The sequence below is a fragment of the Phoca vitulina genome, unplaced genomic scaffold, assembly GCF_004348235.1.
Source record: "Phoca vitulina isolate PV1807 unplaced genomic scaffold, GSC_HSeal_1.0 scaffold38, whole genome shotgun sequence".
NCBI classification, from domain to species: domain Eukaryota; kingdom Metazoa; phylum Chordata; class Mammalia; order Carnivora; family Phocidae; genus Phoca; species Phoca vitulina.
Genome location: NW_022589741.1, coordinates 5,046,751 through 5,066,605, shown reverse-complemented (window position 1 = coordinate 5,066,605; position 19,855 = coordinate 5,046,751). Strand labels below are relative to the sequence as shown.

The window sequence follows — 19,855 nt, the reverse complement described above, 5'->3', positions numbered from 1 at the left end:
ATCTGCCTGCGGAATTTATTCTCCCCAACATCCTTAGCCCAAAATTTTACTGAAAAACTCCTCTACCCAAGGGAAAATATAAAGCTAATTTTAAACGTCATGTACATTGCCAAATGCATTTTAATATTTCCAAGATGAGATGACTAAATTACAAAGTTCTGAAGTCTTCATATAAAAACCATCTCTCCCTCCCACACATGCCAGTCTTCTTGACAAGCAAGTAGGAACCGTCTCCAAGATTATCAGCCTGTCATAAATTGAAGGAATATTTTTGATGGAGCAGAATCAGCTTAGGCACATTTACAATGTGAACGTTTACTGTTAGTGTAAACAGGTGTCGCACGGAGCCACTGTTGATAAATGGGCTCCCCTGATTTCATCTTCTGATATCAGGGCATCCATCAGATTTCTTACCGCAGCTCAGAAGCATAAGCATAAATCATAACAGAACTAGAGAGTTGCTGCTATTTACAAATATGAAAAAGGCACCTTTTTTCTTTATTCTTCATCGGAAAACCAGGCATATTGCAGATGATTGTGGCAGGGAAAGAGGGAGAGCACGCTAGCGAGCTCAGCACTACAGAAATACTAAGTACGTGCCATGTGTTCTGTGTTTACGACAGCATAAATGCATTCTTACTGTGGATTTATGTCGGGGTTAATTTTCTTCAGTTCCATGATGTCCTCTATAGTTTTCTCAATGGCGTCAGGGTGAACACTCACTGAAGTCTGCAGCAGCTGGAAGACATGGTTCAGGCAATTCCCTTGTCAAGAGCATCGGTGACTTGAGCGGGATCTATTTAGATGGGACTTCAAGTATTTGCTTAGAGCTTTTAAATGAGACTAAATTAAAACTAAGCTAAAAGCAAAAATTGGTTTCATATTTGAATTCTAGTAAATTAGACATTTTCACAATAGGGGGGTAGTGCAGTTTTCCTGATTAAGGTAATTAACATAAAACAGAAAGAAGGTTTTTTTTTTTTTACTATTTTCATCTTTTTCAAGCTATTTATATTGAAATATTATTTTATTTTTCTTATCCAATATACATGGTTTCCATTGTTAATGGGCAGTATGCCAATGACTAAGTGAAGTATGGAGGATATAGTCTTGAGGATGCCAAAATTAAGTAATAATATTCAAGAATCTTGAAAAAAAAACACCCCAGATTTTCTCTCTTATGTGGACACTTAACTGCTATACAAGCTAGCATAGTGGCTTCTCTGATTTTCTTGGGAAATCTTGAGTATAAAGTTAAATGATTTGGATATTTAAGAAATGCCAGAGAGTTAACATTGCTCTTATTTTCAAGGAATATTTATTCTATAATTTGGAAAGTATAAAAAATCAACTTCAACAATGAAGTCATAAGTGCATCATAAATCTGCCTAGAAATTCATATATAGTAGCTGCTCTCATGTCAAAAGTGGAGTGGCTTGTGATGGGCAAGTAACTCTTTCTTCTCAGTTTGCACAGCCATTGGTATATTTTTGTTTCTTAAAATGTTAAGTTTCTGATAATGGAGGTAAGCCTCCAAGTGAAAAGTTGCTGGAAAATATAGAAACAATTTTACTTACCTTACTTTTTGAATCCCTCAGTGATGTTTCTGTAAAAGTGACAATTAAAAAAAGCCATTCAAAAATTTTCCTTTACAAGTGGTTTAAAATTACTATACACAAATATAACACACTATTCCACAATCCCACCAAGCTTACATTTTGCTTACTTCTTTGTTTCATGCTTACCGATTTTCATGGTTCTAGAAGCCCCAGGCTTGGTATTGTAACAGATCCGTTGCAATTCACATCTTCCAGTCAGCTTCCTCATTACAAATTTTAGGCAGCGCCACAAAAATTTACAGTAAAAATACAGGCACACCTGGAAGAACATTCTGTCAAAGACAAAAGACAGCACCCTTCCACTAGAACTCTGGAAGAGAACAGAAAGCAGCCACCACCAGCAGGAAAAGCCCAGAAGAAAATCAACCATTAGACTTCTGGGTTTAAAAGCATATTTCATTTTTCTAATCCCATGTTATTTTTATTTGACATATCTACAAAACCCATTATTGGGAGGGAAGCCCAGGGTCTGTGAGGATGCACTATCTATCACTGCAAGCAACTCCAGAATGCTCTATTCTAGTAAGTTTGATACTCCAAAAACCGAGGGTGAGGCTCAGCCAAGAATCCTTTCTTTTCCTACCTTTGCCTAAAAACATTTTGAAAATAAATCAGTACATCAGTACCTTGAGAACAGTATCCTTGTGTTTTAGAAGTTGTCTCTCTCCCTTAGTCTTGGGGAAGAACATGCTATGGCAGCTGTCTTCTTCTGCCTCTGGAGACAGCCTCTCAGCTAGTCCTAGTCAGTTTCCAGCCCCTCCTTAGTGCCTTTTTTGGCCAGGGGGCCACTATTTTGAGTCTTCCTCTCTTTGATTCTTGCTCTCATTCTTTCCCTCCTGCTCCCTGCTTTCCTTTAGGCACTGTTGTCCCCCTGCAGGACTTGCTTGTGCAGCACCTGTCTTCTCTGCTGCCCAGTCCCACCACTTCTTGGACTTGCCAGAAGGCTCCTCATCAGTTCATTGAACACGTGGGTTGACCTTTAGTTCTCCAACATTCTCTGATTTAAACCTTCCCCACACTCTGCCTCTTGACAAGTTTGTTCTTGGCTCCTGCTAACAAAGTTTTCTTTATAGCACCCTCTGTCTCACTCCAATAATTCCTCAACAAACTATGAAGTGTATAGTCGCCAATCATGTACTTACAACGTCTTTGGCACATGGGGATTTGTGTTGTATGCTGACTTTTATTTTTAATATGTGAGTGTCTTCCACTTCACAGTACTGTTTAGAGTCTCAAAATGACTCAAGCTACACAAGTAAAGAGGACTTCTCATCCAGGAACTTATATTCAACCCATCTTCTCTTCCTACTATGCATTCCTTGGAGGCAGAATTATTTATATAACTTCCTATTGGTGTCATTTCTAAAAGATGTTTCTTTTTCACAAATGTTCACTAATTCCCTCCAACTCTAACATAAGGTGATCCAGGGTCACTCAGATTAATGAGAGTAGTTAACTAATAGCCTTAGTGATGTGATCCATCTATGAATATGAACCAACATTTTGATTGTGTTCCTTTGCGTAATTGCTCTGGCTCTAATATTGGACTGCCTGTGTTAAAAATAAAAATTCTAATAGGCTTATTTGTACAAGGGACTGGGATCTATATCTTGTAAGTGCAAAGGGAACGAAGGAAACAGTAACGAAACTGCTATGCTAAGATACCACAATGGAATCCTTTGTAGGCAATAAAATTATGTTCTAGAAGATCTAGTAACACGAGAAAATGTCATAATATGCTTAACATATAGAAAAAATTAGAAATAAACACATAGGAAATGATCTACTTTTTCTTTAAAAAAAATTTAATGGTGGGGCGCCTGGGTGGTTCAGTTGGTTTAGTATCTGACTCTTGATTTCAGCTGTGGTCATGATCTCAGGGTCTTGAGAACAAGTCCTGCGCCAGGCTCCACGTTGCACATGGAGCCTGCTTAAGATTCTCTCTCCCTCTCCCTCTGTGCCTCCCCATCCCTCTCTCTCTTGAAAAAAAAAATTGTGATGTATGAACAAGAAGAAAAAGATGAGGGATATACAATAAAAATGTTAACAGTGGTATTTCTAGGTAAAGGAATTATGAGTACTTTTTTTTTTTTTTTTTTTAAAGATTTTATTTATTTATTTGACAGAGAGAGACACAGCGAGAGAGGGAACACAAGCAGGGGGAGTGGGAGAGAGAGAAGCAGGCTTCCCGCAGAGCAGGGAGCCCGATGTGGGGCTCGATCCCAGGACCCTGGGATCATGACCTGAGCCGAAGGCAGACGCTTAACGACTGAGCCACCCAGGCGTCCCGAATTATGAGTACTTTTAATTTTCATTTTTGGCTAAGTATATTTTCCTTTTGTACATTTTATTTTATTTAAGAAAAAAAGGTTTTAACAATTAAAATGTATAAAATGATCACCAAAAGCCATTACAGAAATGCATATAAAATATCTATGTGAAGTCAGATTCTGCTGCAAGATAAAAAATGGATTTACTATCTCATAAAATCTGAAATTCAACTATTTTAGCCAAATACATCCTAAAATGTATTAGGATTGAGGTTATCAGCTTCCCTCCTCCCAAAAAAGGTAACCTAAAAATAAATTTAGAGGAACACCTTTTTTTTTTTTTTAAAGATTTTATTTATTTATTTGAGAGAGAGAGAGCATGAGTGCGCACAAGTGGGGGGTAGGGGCAGAGGGAGAAGCAGGCTCCCCCGCTGAGCAAGGAGCCCGATGCAGGACTCCATCCCAGGACCCGGGATCATGACCTGAGCTGAAGGCAGACGCTTAACCAGCTGAACCACCCAGGGGCTGCTAGAGGAACATTTTAATTCGATGAGTGAGAAATTTTATGAAACTTCAACTTTCTCTCTTGGAAAAAATTTTCTGTTTTTCCACCTAGTAGACAGCCATGCCAGAAGAAAAGACTGAGCAATATCTTTGTTAACTGGTCACCAGCCAGGTGGTAATGATATTACAGGTTGGCTTTATGCCTGTTACTAAGTTGAGGATAAAAGCTTTCCATGATCTGTCCTTATGGTGCCCATGTCATTTGCCTAGCATGGGAGCCAACTCCACAAACGAAGCCTCTTCAGTTCATGTGTCAGGACTCCTAGGACAATCAGGTTCTTGTAGTACCAAATCTTCATAGACGAAAGGGTTCTGATTATTGTTTAGGGAGTATCTTTGTATTTACTCTACTTAGGGTTCAAGCCACCAGACCATTTTATAGCTTAAATTAAACTAGAAAGTTTCCCCCATGCAACTTCTCCATCAGATCCATACAAAGATGTGGCTTGAGGCCTAGAAGTGTCTTCCTAGGGCCAGGGAGTGTCCAGGTGTACAGTGGCTTCTAGCCCATCTGTAGTTTCTCCCACTGGCCTCCTTGCACGCGAGAAGAAAATGCCTGGGGAGCTGTTTTGCATTAAGACAGCCTTACATAAAAGGAGAGAAAAGACATCATGTTCTGTTTGCTTTTCTCTTTTCTTTTTTTTCAACTCCCCTGAGGAGGTTCCTACTGTCAAAGACTGGAAAACCCAGTGGAAATGTACAGTGAGGGGTTCAAGATGCTGCATCATCCCTCTGGGCTCATCTCTCCGAGGTGTACCGCATCCCTCTCAACAAAGTCACAGACACACTGTCACAAACTGTGCACAAGAAATGCCTATTCACTTGCAGAGTGACATTTATACACTGCTTCTTTACTCTTTTGTAATTTCTGGGCCAGTTGTCCTGATAATATTAATTATGAAGGATATTATGTTAATTTTTTTCCTAATGGGCCAAAACACCCACAAATATTTCATTAAAATGCCAGCTCACTATGCTAGGCACTGTGTTTTCTTGCTTTGCTAGGTACTTTGTATTTTTTCAAGCTAGATCATCAGGTCAGTGTTTTAACAGATATAATTTATTTTGCATTTAGATCATAAATCTAAGGCATGGTCAGAGATGGAAACACCAGTGCTGCCCTTTACTTTGGAAGCCTTGCTTTGATGACAAAAACAATATCCAACTTGCTTGGATAGGACCAGATCAGCAAAGCCTCCCTATGAGCATCTCAGGATGGCTGTTCTTCACCATTGGGTGTTGCCAGGGGCTTACTTTTAAAATTTTTGGACCTATTTAAGTCCCCAAATTGTAAAGTTTATGAAAAAACTGTTGAAGGTCCAGAGGAGGATAAACATGATTAAATATTTTGGGAGAAATTTGGGAGAATATTTTGGCATGTTTACCCTGAAAAGGAAGAACTTAAGAAATGGATCTTCAAATGCTCTCAAGTTGATCCGTGGTTGGTTTAGGTGAAAAGGGACGGAAGGAAGGAAGGAAGTTCCTACTTTCAGAATAAGAATTATAGCCATACCCTCTCCACCATCTGCACACTATTCAGAGGTTTTATAATTCTGCTTGGTCTTTCCTCCTGGCCTAACTTACCAAAACAAGAGGCTTACTTTTAATTAGGGGAATCTTTTGCTTTTTTTCTTTAAAACACTAGACTTATTTTCTTAGTTCTGATGGAAGATTCTCAACTCACTACTGAAAAGATCTACATTTGGTAGGAACAACAATAACATTCTCAAGAGTACTAGGAGAAAATACTGATCACTATCCCGTTTTTAATAATTGTATGCATAGACAACAATTTTTGTGTTCGTTTCTGTTTCTTTTTTTTAATCACAGCATTTTGATGGTGTTCCAGAAGGACTTATTGTGGCTTCCTAACAACGAATGCCTTGCATAAGCACTGGGAGAAACTGATTTAATAATAAGAACTACTTACGCATGTTTTATTTCCAACGTTTTCTATTACAACTGTTTGTTAATACGCTGCTGAGTAAGGTTTATGGTGGAGTTCACAGCAGTGTTTTTCCACAAGGCAGTTATGAACACTTCTATTATTTAACATCCATTCTCTGGCTTGAACCAGAATAGCCATCCAATGTAAATTATTCAAAATGGATCATATCTCTAACACCAAATAAAAGTGAGCTCCTGTCTTGTGGTGCTTTGTTAGAGGAATCCACACAGCAGGGATGGGGCCTCTGAGATGGGAGAATCACCCAGAACCATGCAGCCCCCTGCCTGCGGGGTGGGAGGTGAGGGCACCTGTAGTGCAACACTACTCCAGCATCGTAAATTTGTGACTGACGTCTTCGTTTGGAATAGTAAGAGAAAAGTGGCTTATTTTGAACAGTTTCAATGAGTTTGCTTAATGAGAGTGAATTCTTGCTTGAAGAAATCCTGTAATAAATAAGTACACTACTGGTGAGGAAGGATACATACAAAATAATCACATTTCTTGGTCAAGCCACAGTTTCCTACATGAAACACTTTCCATCTAAGTGGCCATAAAGAACAACAAACTGCTCAATGTTTTCAGCATTTCATGCATTTTCTGAAATGATATTTAAAAAACTAGTTGTTCTGTTGGAGTTCCTAATTAGGGGCACTGGCAATCAACTGGAAATTAACTTGTCAGTAGGGGTTTGGCCTAGTCAATGGACCCCTCTCTATAATGAGCTTGCTACTACTAAGAGAGGCTGGACAGGACCTGATGCATGAACTGATATTATGAAATCACAACCATTTATGGGCCTCTAGAAGAACAAGAATGTTTCCCCCCATCGAGCCCAGTGCCCTGGGCATGAAGATCACACTGCCTTTGAAAAGTAGTGATATAAATTTATCATGGATTGACACCATTCCAAATTCTATTGCTAGAGCAAAGGGCACTGTTTTTACATTCCAGGGAAATTTTATCTGAGGCCTTAGAGAGCAATAGCTGACAGAGGGATAACTAAAACAATAAATAAATTCATGGTTTATCTAGTATGGACTAGACTAGATATGGACCCTCAACTCTATGGTCTAGAGCATATGGATCTAGAACTCTATGGTCATATCTATGGTCTAGATATGGACCCTCAACTCTATGGTCAAATAGTCTTCGACAAAGCAGGAAAAAATATGCAATGGAAAAAAGACAGTCTCTTCAATAAATGGTGCTGGGAAAATTGGACAGCTATATATAGAAGAATGAAACTCGACCATTCTCTAACACCATTCACAAAGATAAACTCAAAGTGGATGAAAGACCTCAATGTGAGACAGGAATCCATCAAAATCCTAGAGGAGAACATAGGCAGTAACCTCTTCGACATCGACCACCACCACTTCTTTCAAGACACATCTCCAAAAGCTAGTGAAACAAAAGCAAAAATGAACTTTTGGGACTTCATCAAGATAAAAAGCTTCTGCACAGCAAAGGAAACAGTAAACAAAACAAAGAGGCAACCCACAGAATGGGAGAAGATATTTGCAAATGACACTACAGATAAAGGGCTGGTATCCAAGATCTATAAAGAACTTCTCAAACTCAACACCCAAAAAACAAATAATCAAGTCAAAAAATAGGCAGAAGACATGAACAGACACTTCTCCGAAGAAGACATACAAATGGCTAACAGACAAATGTTCAACATCATTAGCCATCAGGGAAATTCAAATCAAAACCACATTGAGATACCACCTTACACCAGTTAGAATGGCAAAAATTGACAAGGCAAGAAACAACAAATGTTGGAGAGGTTGTGGAGAAAGGGGAACCCTCTAACACTGTTGTTGGGAATGCAAGTTGGTACAGCCACTTTGGAAAACAGTGTGGAGGTTCCTCAAAAAATTAAAAATAGAGCTACCCTATGACCCAGCAATTGCACTACTGGGTATTTACCCCAAAGACACAGATGTAGTGAAAAGAAGGGCCATATGCACCCCAATGTTCATAGCAGCAATGTCCGCAGTAGCCAAACTGTGGAAAGAGCCGAGATGCCCTTCAACGGATGAATGGATAAAGAAGATGTGGTCCATATATACAATGGAATATTACTCAGCCATCAGAAAGGATGAATACCCAACTTTTACATCAACATGGATGGGGCTGGAGGAGATTATGCTAAGTGAAATAAGTCAAGCAGAGAAAGTCAATTATCATATGGTTTCACTTATTTGTGGAACATAAGGAATAGCATGGAGGACATTAGGAGAAAGAAGGGAAAAATGAGGGGGGGGGACATCGGAAGGAGAGATGAACATGAGAGACTATGGACTCTGAGGAAACAAACTGAGAGTTTTGGGGCGGGTGGGGGGATGGGTTAGCCCAGTGATGGGTATTAAGGAGGGCACGTACTGCATGGAGCACTGGGTGTTGTACGAAAACAATGAATCGTGGATTACTGCATCAAAAACTGGTGATGTATGGTGACTAACATAATAAAATAAAAGTGAAAAATAAAAATAAAAAAGAAACTAGAGTATTTAAACATAATCTCAAATATAAAGTTTTATTATAAATAAAAATATTTTTAAAAATATAATATAAAAAATATAGAATAAAATAATATAAAATAAAAATTTAAAAAAGTCATCGTCCATAATAGGCCTCAAAATCTTCTAGAGGGCATAAGGAGTTGGCTTGTTACTCTTACAGATTCACTACATAGAGGATGTTCTCAGTATTATGAATATATTAATTTCTGTTGAGTTAAAGACCCGGAGTAGCTGAAGGAAAGAGATTTGAGATGACTTGGGGAGAAAAATTAAAAATGATCATTGAAAGTTCCTTCTCGGAACTGAACAAATACAAAATGAGAAATTGTGTAGTACAGAACGGGGTGGGGATATGGCAGAGGGAAGAGGTGGATAGGAGTCAAGAACTTAATGTCACTGCAAATCCCATGCCCATCCCTTATCCACAAAGAACTTCTAGTCTAGTAAAGAAAATGACAGTAAAAACAGAAACAGTGTGATAATTCTATGAAAGAAATGGTCCAGAGTGTTAGAGAGGCAGAGGAGAGAAAGTACCTTCCTCTGAGATTGGACAGGAAAGCCAGCTCTTGGCAACTGATTTTCCTGACAAGGAGGCAGAAACAACATGGAAAATCAGTATGCCTTCCTCCCTTCAGAACAAAAGTGAAACATACAATAGTTCAATGAATGAAATGCAAACAAGCACTTATTGAGTGTCCCTGGCTTTCATTTATCTTGCTCATGCTCTGGAGGAAGAGCTTCCCGAACAGTGAGGTGGCCAAGAGTCAGTCTTGAAAAGCTGAGGGAAAGCAAAGGGGCAGGAGAGCAGGGCTGCCGACAGTGGAGCTCTAACACAGCTAGATGGTGAGGCCACCCACAGGAAACTGCCTAGAAAACTTTTCAGGTTAACATATTTCAACAAGGATATGGAAACAGTTTTTTGTTGTTGTTTTATTTGAATGCAGGGAACAAAATGATTTAAAATATATGTATGTGTAGATATACATACATGTGTACATGTGTGTGTGCACATGTATGTATATACATATATGGTCAACATGCACGTGTGCGTGTGTGTGTCCTAAGAAAGAGAAAACTATGGCTAAAAGTACCGGTCTCCAGTGAGAGAGGTATTTGGATGCTCAGGCCATAAACCTTCCCCTTTTCAGGACTCCGCCTCTGTATTTCCTAAGCTCAGTCATCGTTTCAAGCAATGTTAACCAAATTCTGGAACAACTACATGCATGACTGTACACACCTGCCCTTTACAAGTAGTGGAAATGGGTTGGTGCTGAGTGGAAATACCGCTTGATTAAGTAGGGAAGTGTCTGGAAGCCTGACTTCCATTCTAGCCTCGATTTGCCACTATGAACTATGTGACTTCGGACAAGATACTTTGCTTCTCTGGGTCTCTGCCCTCTCATTCGTCAGGTGAAGGGAATGGACTAGCTTTCTGGCTCTGAGAGAAGGCTAGACATGTGTCGCAAGGCAAAAAGAGTTTTCATCGGACTCTCCCTTCTCTTCAAGTCCCACTGTAGGTCTGGCTGAAAAGGTTACCATGCTCCTGGGCTGTGTTATGCCCGGCCTGCAAAGGTCTCCGAGAACTGCCCCAAGTTTATCTTTGCCACTTCTCTTCTACTCACCCTAAAAAGGGTCTACAGCCAATAAACCTGGACCACCTGCTGCTTGTGGCAGCTGGTCACACTTTCTCAGCCCTTTTTCCTTCCCAGCGTCTTCTCCACCTCCCACACCGTCTGTCCTTAATTAAAAATACTAACTTCTAGTCCTTCCTTTCCCTCAGCCTCACCTCAGTGAAGCCTTCCCTGAAAATTCCTGCCACAAAATGCCTGTGGCACATCAGTGAGCACATTCCTACTTATATCAGAGTTTTATATGTGTGTGCCTCATCTCTGTAGCACGTGGTAGGTTTGGAGCAGAGGTCCCCACATATTTGCTTTTGTGTCACCTACAACACCTCACAACAGGCACAGAGTGAGGAGGTAACATGGTGCAGAAATGATGAGAAACATCTCTGAAGGCAGACAGGCCTGCCTTCAGATACCTGTGTGCCCCTGGATGAGTTATTTAACTTTGCTAAGCCTTCTTGCCTTGCTCTGTACAAAGGGATAGTAATCCCTACTTTGCTACAATTGTTATAAAGAGAAAATAAAAATTAAAAATGTGGGATACTACTAGAATTATTAGCAGTAAGTGCCTACTAAATGAATCAGTGGACCGAGATATTAACCAAGTGTGAATGTTTTAAAAAACCAATTTACAGATATTTTTGTTAGTTGGAAGCCTTTATTTACCTAATGATAGCAGTAAAATACTTTCTCCCCCGCCTTCACTGCTTTATAGCCAGCACTTGGGTATAAGTTTGTTCTATTTCTCAAAATTTCTCCCAAGGAGGTGTGAGTGTGACAGATGCTTTCCTTCCCGCTCTTCTGCCTAAGGGAAAAAGGTACGCAGTGAAGTCCATGGCCAAGAAAGTGAGATCCTGAGACTAGGACAGTTGGAAGCAATTATTTACATGGAGTGACTTAAAAGATTCCCTTTATTAGAAAATTTCATAATGTACTGATAACTGTAAAAAATACAATTTCAATAAAAAATCCTAGCATGGGAAAAGATCTTAGTACAAGTTTTAAGCCATCCCTATTATATACATCAACTTAATTAAAATTAATAAAATATATAAACTAAACCCTAAGCCTCAGTTCTATTTGGGGCTCAAAAAGTTCCCCCTCTTTTTCTGATCATCTACATAAATTCACTTTCTTCTGCATTTTATCTTTGTATTCCCTTAATGCAGAACACGGCTAAAGTCATTGAATGACTACAGGTTACTTATCCAGTATCCTGTATCTACTCTCAATTTCAAATATACCCATCAGCTAGGTGTACTAATCCTGTGGCAGTTATTTCTAATATTTCATGTAATGTTTTTTTAATCAAATATTTTCTCCACCCTGCTGTGCTCTGAACAGTTACACCATTGATACACTTGGTGACAGTCACACTGATGGCAGCAGTGAGCTAGAAAGAGTGGAGTGTGGGTATCATGTCACTTAACTGTGGATTAAAATCCATTCTTTACCCCAACTTGGTTTAAGATTAACCTCATTTCTGCTGGAGCTATACATGAAGCATTTCATTCTAGAGCAACTCAGAGGCTGACCGATTTTAACCACTCTGTGGGCTTTTAAATACTGAATTCTTCTCAGAATCAACTCCTTATTCTGCATAATGTATTTGCTGAGCTCAGGAATAAACACCTAATTTGTTCAGGCTGTGTTTACATAGCCTCCTCTTTGGTTCAAATCAATCAAAAGATTTGATTCAATCAAAAGATTGCCGAAATTGTCCCACATCTGTGCAAAGGGACTACAGGGGAAAAAAGGTAATCTTAAAAGACCCGATAGAGCTTGTAATTCAGGGTAATTCTCCTTGCCCTCTTATCCTTCCGATTCCATAAACACCAACATATAGTGAATACGTACATTATAACTTAATAAAAAGCATTAAAAACACCAACATATAATGAATACACACACATTATAACAATAAAAAAGCATTAAAAACACAAACTAAGGCCAAAGCAATAATCAGCTTGGGGCAGTGATTGAGTTTCCTTTTATTATTTCAAAACCAATGGTCAATGAAAATCCTCAAGTTTCTTTCTTGATATGTAATCTGTTACCCTAGCTTCCATTTCATATAAATGATCAATGTCAAGTAATATTTATAAAACATATGTCTCGAGCTGAAAGAGAAGGATTTGTGTCAGAACACGGAACTGACTGGGATGTGCTGGTTCTGCTCTTCTTGGTGCTAGCCTGTGTGAAGTCACAGCAGGTTTTTACCAGACTAGTTCTCAGTCCCAAATACAAATTAATTCCAAAAATGTTCTCATCTGTACTAGACACAGTGTTGTAGCTATTCAGCTTAACAGAAGACTAACAGAAACAAATGCTACTATTTCTCCTAAAATGGCTGGTTGTAAGGCTGCTCAAGTTTTTCTAAATGAAGACTCTGAAGAAGAAATCCATCAGACGAATCTTGCCCCAGACTTCACCACTACCATCTCCCCCTTTTCAAAAGGAGCTCCTGACCTCTAAGCTTCATCTAACACTAAAACCTTCTGCAACTAAAAGACACCATGTTTACATTCAGGAGGGATTCATAAATAGAATGTGTAAGTAGATGGGTTAATTACCATGGCAGCCACAATCACGTCAGGTCAGTACTGTGCTGGCATATGTCCTAGTGATTTTTCAAATACTACCCTTTTACACAGCTGAGATAAACAGGCTGGGGAGTATTCTGTACAATAAAACCAAAGCTAATGCCTGTAAACGGTTTAACAGTGACCTCCTCAGAGGTTTCCATAATTCTAAGACCAGTAGCCCCACCAAAACACAGTGAATCCCACACAAACTGATCTAGGTGTTCCAGACACAGTGATGCAATCAAAATCAGTGAGGGAAAGAAAATCTTAAATGGAAGCCACTAAAAGAATGAAATCATTTCCTAAAAGAAGTGAGCCCACTAATTATTTGCTTAGAGAAAACAGCCAGAGCAAGGGGCAGGAATGTGTAATAGAGGTAGGCTATCTTGAGGAAAAGAAACTTAATATTCTGGAAAGTATGTATTATTTTCTAACTTTCAGGACCAGAATAACTCTATTTTGTCGTATTTTAATATGATGTAAAATTTCTCTGGGAATTTCATTAATGGATTGTGAATGGCTGTTAAATACTCTTAAAAATAATTATCATTATAGGTCCAGCCAAATGGCTTTCAGAACAGTACAATATCACTAGAGAACACACCAGCATATATGTTACTCTATACGGCACAATCTTGAGGGAACCAACAATGCAGAGTTCAGACGCATCAAGGAGGCAGGAAGAGCAAAAGCTTAGAATGCATATATTATATATGTGTATATATATATGTTTTATATGCATATATATATATATATATTTTTTTTAGCAAGAAGGAATGTTTGAAAATGCCTGTATGAATAGCCAGCTAACCAAAATCTAAATTAAGGAATATTTAAAATTACTTTTTTCAGGAAAATGATTCCACACAAATTATACTGATTCCTTAACTACTTACTGATTCCTCAAACCTCAACCTTAAGGCTTTAGAGACACATGGCGTCCAGGTTGTCCAAAGTACACCTGCCCCGTGCTTTTGTGCCTGTGCTCTCTTATAATCTCCTACTGGTAAGTGCTCTCTTAGCATCAGTATTCAGATAGGGCAGCAGAGGAAACTTGTGACCAAATTATTCTTAGCTAAAATACAATGCTATTTTATGCAATCCTAAGAGATCTGGTTATAGGATTACAAATGGTGAACAGAGAACTATTTTCCTAATTTGGAAGGAAGTTTCTCCATTTTAGAGGGCTCAAGCAGGCCATAAATACTTACCTCAGGAAGTGCTTCATTGTGCCCGTTTTGATTATCTAGGTGTTATCCAAACTGTCCCCAAGTAATTGCTTCCAAACTTGCCTTTGTCAGAGTAAGTGTAAGCTGTGGGAAGAAATTTAATATATTTACTATTAATGGGGCTAGAAATCCCAAACCCAAGATTACTGCTTACCTTAATAAGCAGATAATGTGCTATGCACCCAGAACATGATCAACTAAACTGCTCACATAGCATTGCAATTCGGTGGATGGAGATTATAGCCAAAGGCTTTCACTTTATAATTACATAATTAGTCTTTCATTGTAGGTCCCTTGCTGGAGAAAGAATTCGTTTCATAAGCAACCTCTTCAATAGTAAGGGTTTTCTCTGTTTTGGGTATTATTCCTATATTTTGAAGAACAGTATTTGTAAGAAAAATAGAAATGGAGAATCATGAAATTAACTATCCTAATTTCTAGATATCTGGTGGCCTTAAATCTGGCAGCCTCAACTTTACAGAAGTACAGCTCAAAAGTAACTAGAAGCAACTGGTAATGTCTTTAAGCTAAAAATTAGATGTTAAAGAGCCAAGTACTTCAAACAAATGAATGTTATGCCCCCACTCCCCTCCCCTTTTGGCACTTTGAACAAAACAGTAAAATTTTCCATTTGCCTGCACTTTCCGGTTTATAGTTTGCTTCCGCAAAGTCTACGGGCTATTGGTCTCCTTCCTCCTGACAGGGAGGTTGCCAGAAGCTGCCTACAAAGCAGCAAGTTGGGGCGAGATGGAAAGGTATACAGACCAGAGAAGAGAGAGTGGCTGGAGGTGACTGAGAGAAGAGACGAACGGAGCCCCAGCATGTAAGAGCGAGGCGAGGGCTGAGGGTGCAGACACGTGGCTTGGGGCACACTCACCACTACCAACCAGAACAGCCCAAGAAGGTGGGCAGCTCAGCCCAAATAAAAGCCAGGTTTTTCCTTTAATACATATGCTTCTGTAACTGTTCCATGAATGCTTGAAAAAGAGATCTACACCTCAACTTAAGATCGTGGTTGCTTCTGGGTGGTGAGGGAAGGGGTTAGGACTGGGGAAAAGGCCACTGGGGAAAACTGGCCTTCGATTTCGTGTTTTATTTCTTAACATATATCTGAAGCAAAACAAAGGGAAAAAACATCTACTTATTTTGGGTGGTGGGAAGATACATTAGTATTTGTGCTTTTGTGGCTTTTAAAAATGAATCTGGTTTTGTATTAAAAAGTGTTAGTACCTACCTAGAGCCCAGATCATGGTTTTGAATACAGTTTACAATTAAGGGAACCAGCGCTCCTTGGAGAAATGGCTGATTCTAGGGCAGGGGCAGGGAGCACACAAGGTGAGCCTGAAGTGTCTTGTGCCAGAAAGTAAGGGAGTGCTTGAAAGACAGACAGTCAAGGATATGTCAAATAAACACATGAGCCAACAGAAAAAGTTCCCAATGGACAAAGCTGGAACTATTTAAGTAACAAAATAAAGTAGTATTGGATTATTGCCCAAAGTAGAAAATAAATATCCATGGTTGCATATTGATATAAATAAATAAAGAAAGAATATATAAGTCTCTAGTACAAATGAATTCCAAATAATTTATGTGGATACTCTGCCCTCAAGGAGGTGGAGTTTAACTCCTAACCCCTTGAATGTAGACTGGACATAGTGTAGTGACTTCCTGAGTACAAAATGGAAAGGGGGGAAATTAGTAACCTGCACTAGAGAAACCTGGCAAATACTACCTCAGCTAGGTGATCAAGTTAACATCACAGTGGTAAGTCATGTTGACACTCTGTACCCTTGATATGAGGTGATCTAAATGGCACTTAACCTCTGCGGTCTTCCTCCTCCAAACTCATAACCTGGTCTAATCATGAGAAAAACATCAGATAAATTCTTATTGAGGGATACTCCACAAAATACCCAATCAGTACTCCTTATAACTCTCAAGATCATCAAAAAGAAGGGAAGTCTGAGAAACTGTCAAGGCCAAGAGGTACCTAAGGAGACACGGATACTAAATAGAATGTGGTATCCTGGATGGGATCCTGAAACAGAAAAAGGACATTAGGTTAAAAACTAAGGAAATCTGGGGGCACCTGGCTGGCTAAGTTGGAGGAGCATGTGACGCTTGAACTTGGAGATTATGAGTTCAAGCCCCACACTGGGTGTAGAGATTACTAAAAAATAAGTAAACTTAAAAAAAAAAAAAAACTAAGGAAATCTGAATAGCATGGCTTTAGTTAATAATTAGGTATTAACATTGGTCCATTAGTTGTGACAAATGTATCACATTAATGTAAGATGTTGACAATAGGGAAAACTGGGTGCCAGTGTAAGGGAACTCTTTGTGTTGTCTTTGTAACTTTTCTCTAAATCTAAAACTATACTAAAATTTAAAAGAAATGTTAGTGCCTACTCTGCTCTAGACACAGAGTTAGGTGCTAGGGATACGGGTCGAACAGGTGGGCATGGGTTCCATCCGTCTCCTTGAGGGAGAGAGAAGAGAAGATGATAGAAACAAATGGGTGCTTAACCACAATATTACAAGTGGAAACAGCTGCTGTGATTGTGAGCATGAGAGATGCATACTTTAGATGTAGGGGTCAGGGGCTCCCCAGACAGCACATGCAAAATCCTAGAAGGAAGAGAATACACAGCGTGTAGAGAGGAAATGTTCTCTATGAGCTAGTTGTGCTCGGGGAGAGGGACAGGTTAAAAGGGATGGCAAGATATGGAAAGGCAAGAAGTCTCAGAAGGCTTTGTAAGCAATATTGAAGACATTTGAACCTCATCCCCTGAGCAATGGGGAACTACTGAAAGTTTTCAAACTGAGATGTGACATGACCAGACTTCTAGTTTTAAAAATATACTCCGATTGTGGTATGAAGAATTAGTTAGATTGTGTTAGAATTGTAGGTAGGGGCACCATTTAGATTGTTACAACAATCCAGGCAGAGATACTAGTGGCCAGAGAGGGCAATGGACAGAGAAAGAAGTGTGATGGATTTGAGAGATACTTAGAAGGGTCAAGTGGTAGTGTGGATATACATGGATCTGAAAGGAGAGAAATCCGGTTGGAGACAAAGATCTGGGCTTCTTCAGCATATAGATGGTAATTAAAATCACAATCCAGGGGCGCCTGGGTGGCTCAGTCATTAAGTGTCTGCCTTCGGCTCAGGTCATGATCCCAGGGTCCTGGGATCGAGCCCCGCATCGGGCTCCCTGCTCAGCCGGAAGCCTGCTTCTCCCTCTTCCACTCCCCCTGCTTGTGTTCCCTCTCTCGCTGTCTCTCTCCCTGTCAAATGAATAAATAAAGTCTTAAAAAAAATAAAATCACAATCCAGAAGGAAATACTAAATAGTGTATACAACATTTGTTGCTCATAACAATAGTTCTTTGTCATTAGGGTAATAAATTAGAATTGTATTACTAAGGCAATAAAGAATGAAATACATTTCAGAGAGATTTTATCAAAATAAACATAATTATATCCTTAAATGGTTTAATTTGTTATCTAGAAAACTGGTTTATCTAAAAAATTTTCATAATGATGTGGGATAAGTGAAATATTATAATACTTAAGCTTCTTGTTGTCTACATAAGTATTCCTGAATCTATCCATTAAAAAAAAAACTTTTTGAGCTCTTAATGCTAGCATCGTGCTGGGTAATATAACATAGTTTAATACTGCAGGGGAGCTTTACTATTTAAGGGAAAATTCAGCAAACATGGCAGTGAGTGCATGGTAGTTAAGAGCATAAGTTTTAGAGACAGAGAGTTCATATCTGGGATCTACCACTTGCCAAGTAGCTTTAGACAAGGTGTTTAACCTCTCTAGGGTTTAGTTTTCTCCCTGGTGGATGGGGAAAGAAATTATAACTGCCTTGTAGGATTGTACTAAGGACTGAATGAGCTAAAGCATGTAAAGTGCTTAGCATAGTGACAGGTGGACAATATGCGCTAAATGAGTTGGTACTCGTCGTTGTCAACACTTTATCATTCTTATTAAAGACTCTTCTAAAATGAAAGGCCATTTTGTCAAGTGAAGAATCACTGAGGAGATAGTTTAGATAAATCCTGGCAGGTTGTGACCTGAACTGGGACACTGACAGTGGTGGTGGAGAGAAGTGAACAGACATGGAAAATACTGAGAAGGTGGCATCAACTGGACTTACTGTTGGATGGGAAAAGTGGAGGGATGCAAAATAACAATTAGTTCCAAATATCTGTCCCCCAAACAGGAAACAAAGACAGCAATTAGTTCTAATTATCTGTCCCCCAAAGAGGAGACACCAAAAATGGCTTTGGGTGGAAAGCCTGTGTAAATGCTGTTTAACTCAGTGCTCACTAGGTATTCATTCAATAGCTTCTTTAAATGTTTTCTATAAGAAAAAAGTTACTGCTTACTAAGTTTTTAAAATCTGGCTTTGTTTTAAAGGAGGCACATTTGTCAATGTCCTAGTTGCTATTAACTAGACAATTTGTGTAAAGGTAGGAACATGCAACAAATAGTTAGTGTGCAAAGTATGATACTCCAAGCCACTATGATTTAAAAAAAAATGTCTTTTGAGTTGCTTTTCCCTTGAGTGGTGCTGAGTTAATCTATTCCTTTGTGGCCAAAGCAGCATTTTTCAAGTGCTGGGCAGGGCCAGAGTTCAGGGAGAATTTGCAGCTGCTTCTGGTCTGCACAACATTTTAACAAAAGGGTAGGCCGGGTAGATTCTCAAGTATTTTACACACCAGCCTATTGACTTTAACTCAATTAAGTCACTTGGCCTTGTTTGTATCTGTCTCACTACTTGAAAAACACTGATATGAACTTCTTGTTTAATTCAGATTTATTCAGGTATTATTTATACCAAGTTCGCCCTTTTTTGGTCAGACACGAACTCTAATGCCCCTGCTTCGCAGCATGCAAGGACAATGTGGGAACCACTCTTGTGCCGCCTCTTCCCTGTAACTTCCTCTCTGGAGGGGTTTTTAACCAGGTGGACATCAGAAATCCCTGTTGTTTAAAATCTCTCCTGTTGTTCTGAAGTGATGTGCTTCCTGTTTCTTTCCCCTCTAGACTACATGCTCTTTTAGGGCACCAGGGAAGCCCCAGGGCCTGATACAATGCCAGGCACATTGGGGGCTCAGAATGGGTTTGTTGGAATGAACTCAGCACCCTTCTAGAGCAATGCACTTCTTTAATAGCGCTATTCCATAAGAGCACCAATAAAACAAATGAAAAATCTCCCCACTGGAAGAAAAAGAAAAACCTGTTTGGTTTTTTTTAAACCAAAACAAAGAATATGATCATGATCGTGGGTTTCCTGATCCTTCCAGTTTATCTGCAGTGATTCCTCTCCACATGTATGAGTCCACTACCTGGACCTGTTCCAAAGGGAAGTATCAAATGACTGTGTTTGATGCATCAAACACCTCCGAGATCAGTTGACACTTCAGTGCTGTGTGTGGGGTTATGTCCCCTTTGTACTTTTTTTTTTCCAGC

General features: G+C 39.3%; 1 protein-coding gene across 3 annotated transcripts in view; it reads right to left on the bottom strand.

The window, feature by feature from the left end:
• ELMOD1 (ELMO domain containing 1) overlaps nucleotides 1-19,855 on the bottom strand; it is a 66,399-nt gene that overhangs the window by 29,797 nt on the left and 16,747 nt on the right. For all 3 annotated transcript variants that reach the window (XM_032427765.1, XM_032427767.1, XM_032427766.1), the window contains exons 2-5: nucleotides 14,351-14,452; nucleotides 1,746-1,891; nucleotides 1,578-1,606; nucleotides 641-738 (exon numbers count right to left, since the gene is read on the bottom strand). In XM_032427765.1, the coding sequence (XP_032283656.1) occupies nucleotides 641-738; nucleotides 1,578-1,606; nucleotides 1,746-1,891; nucleotides 14,351-14,367 (290 nt within the window). In that variant the 5' untranslated portion in view covers nucleotides 14,368-14,452. The remainder of the gene's footprint in view (nucleotides 1-640; nucleotides 739-1,577; nucleotides 1,607-1,745; nucleotides 1,892-14,350; nucleotides 14,453-19,855) is intronic.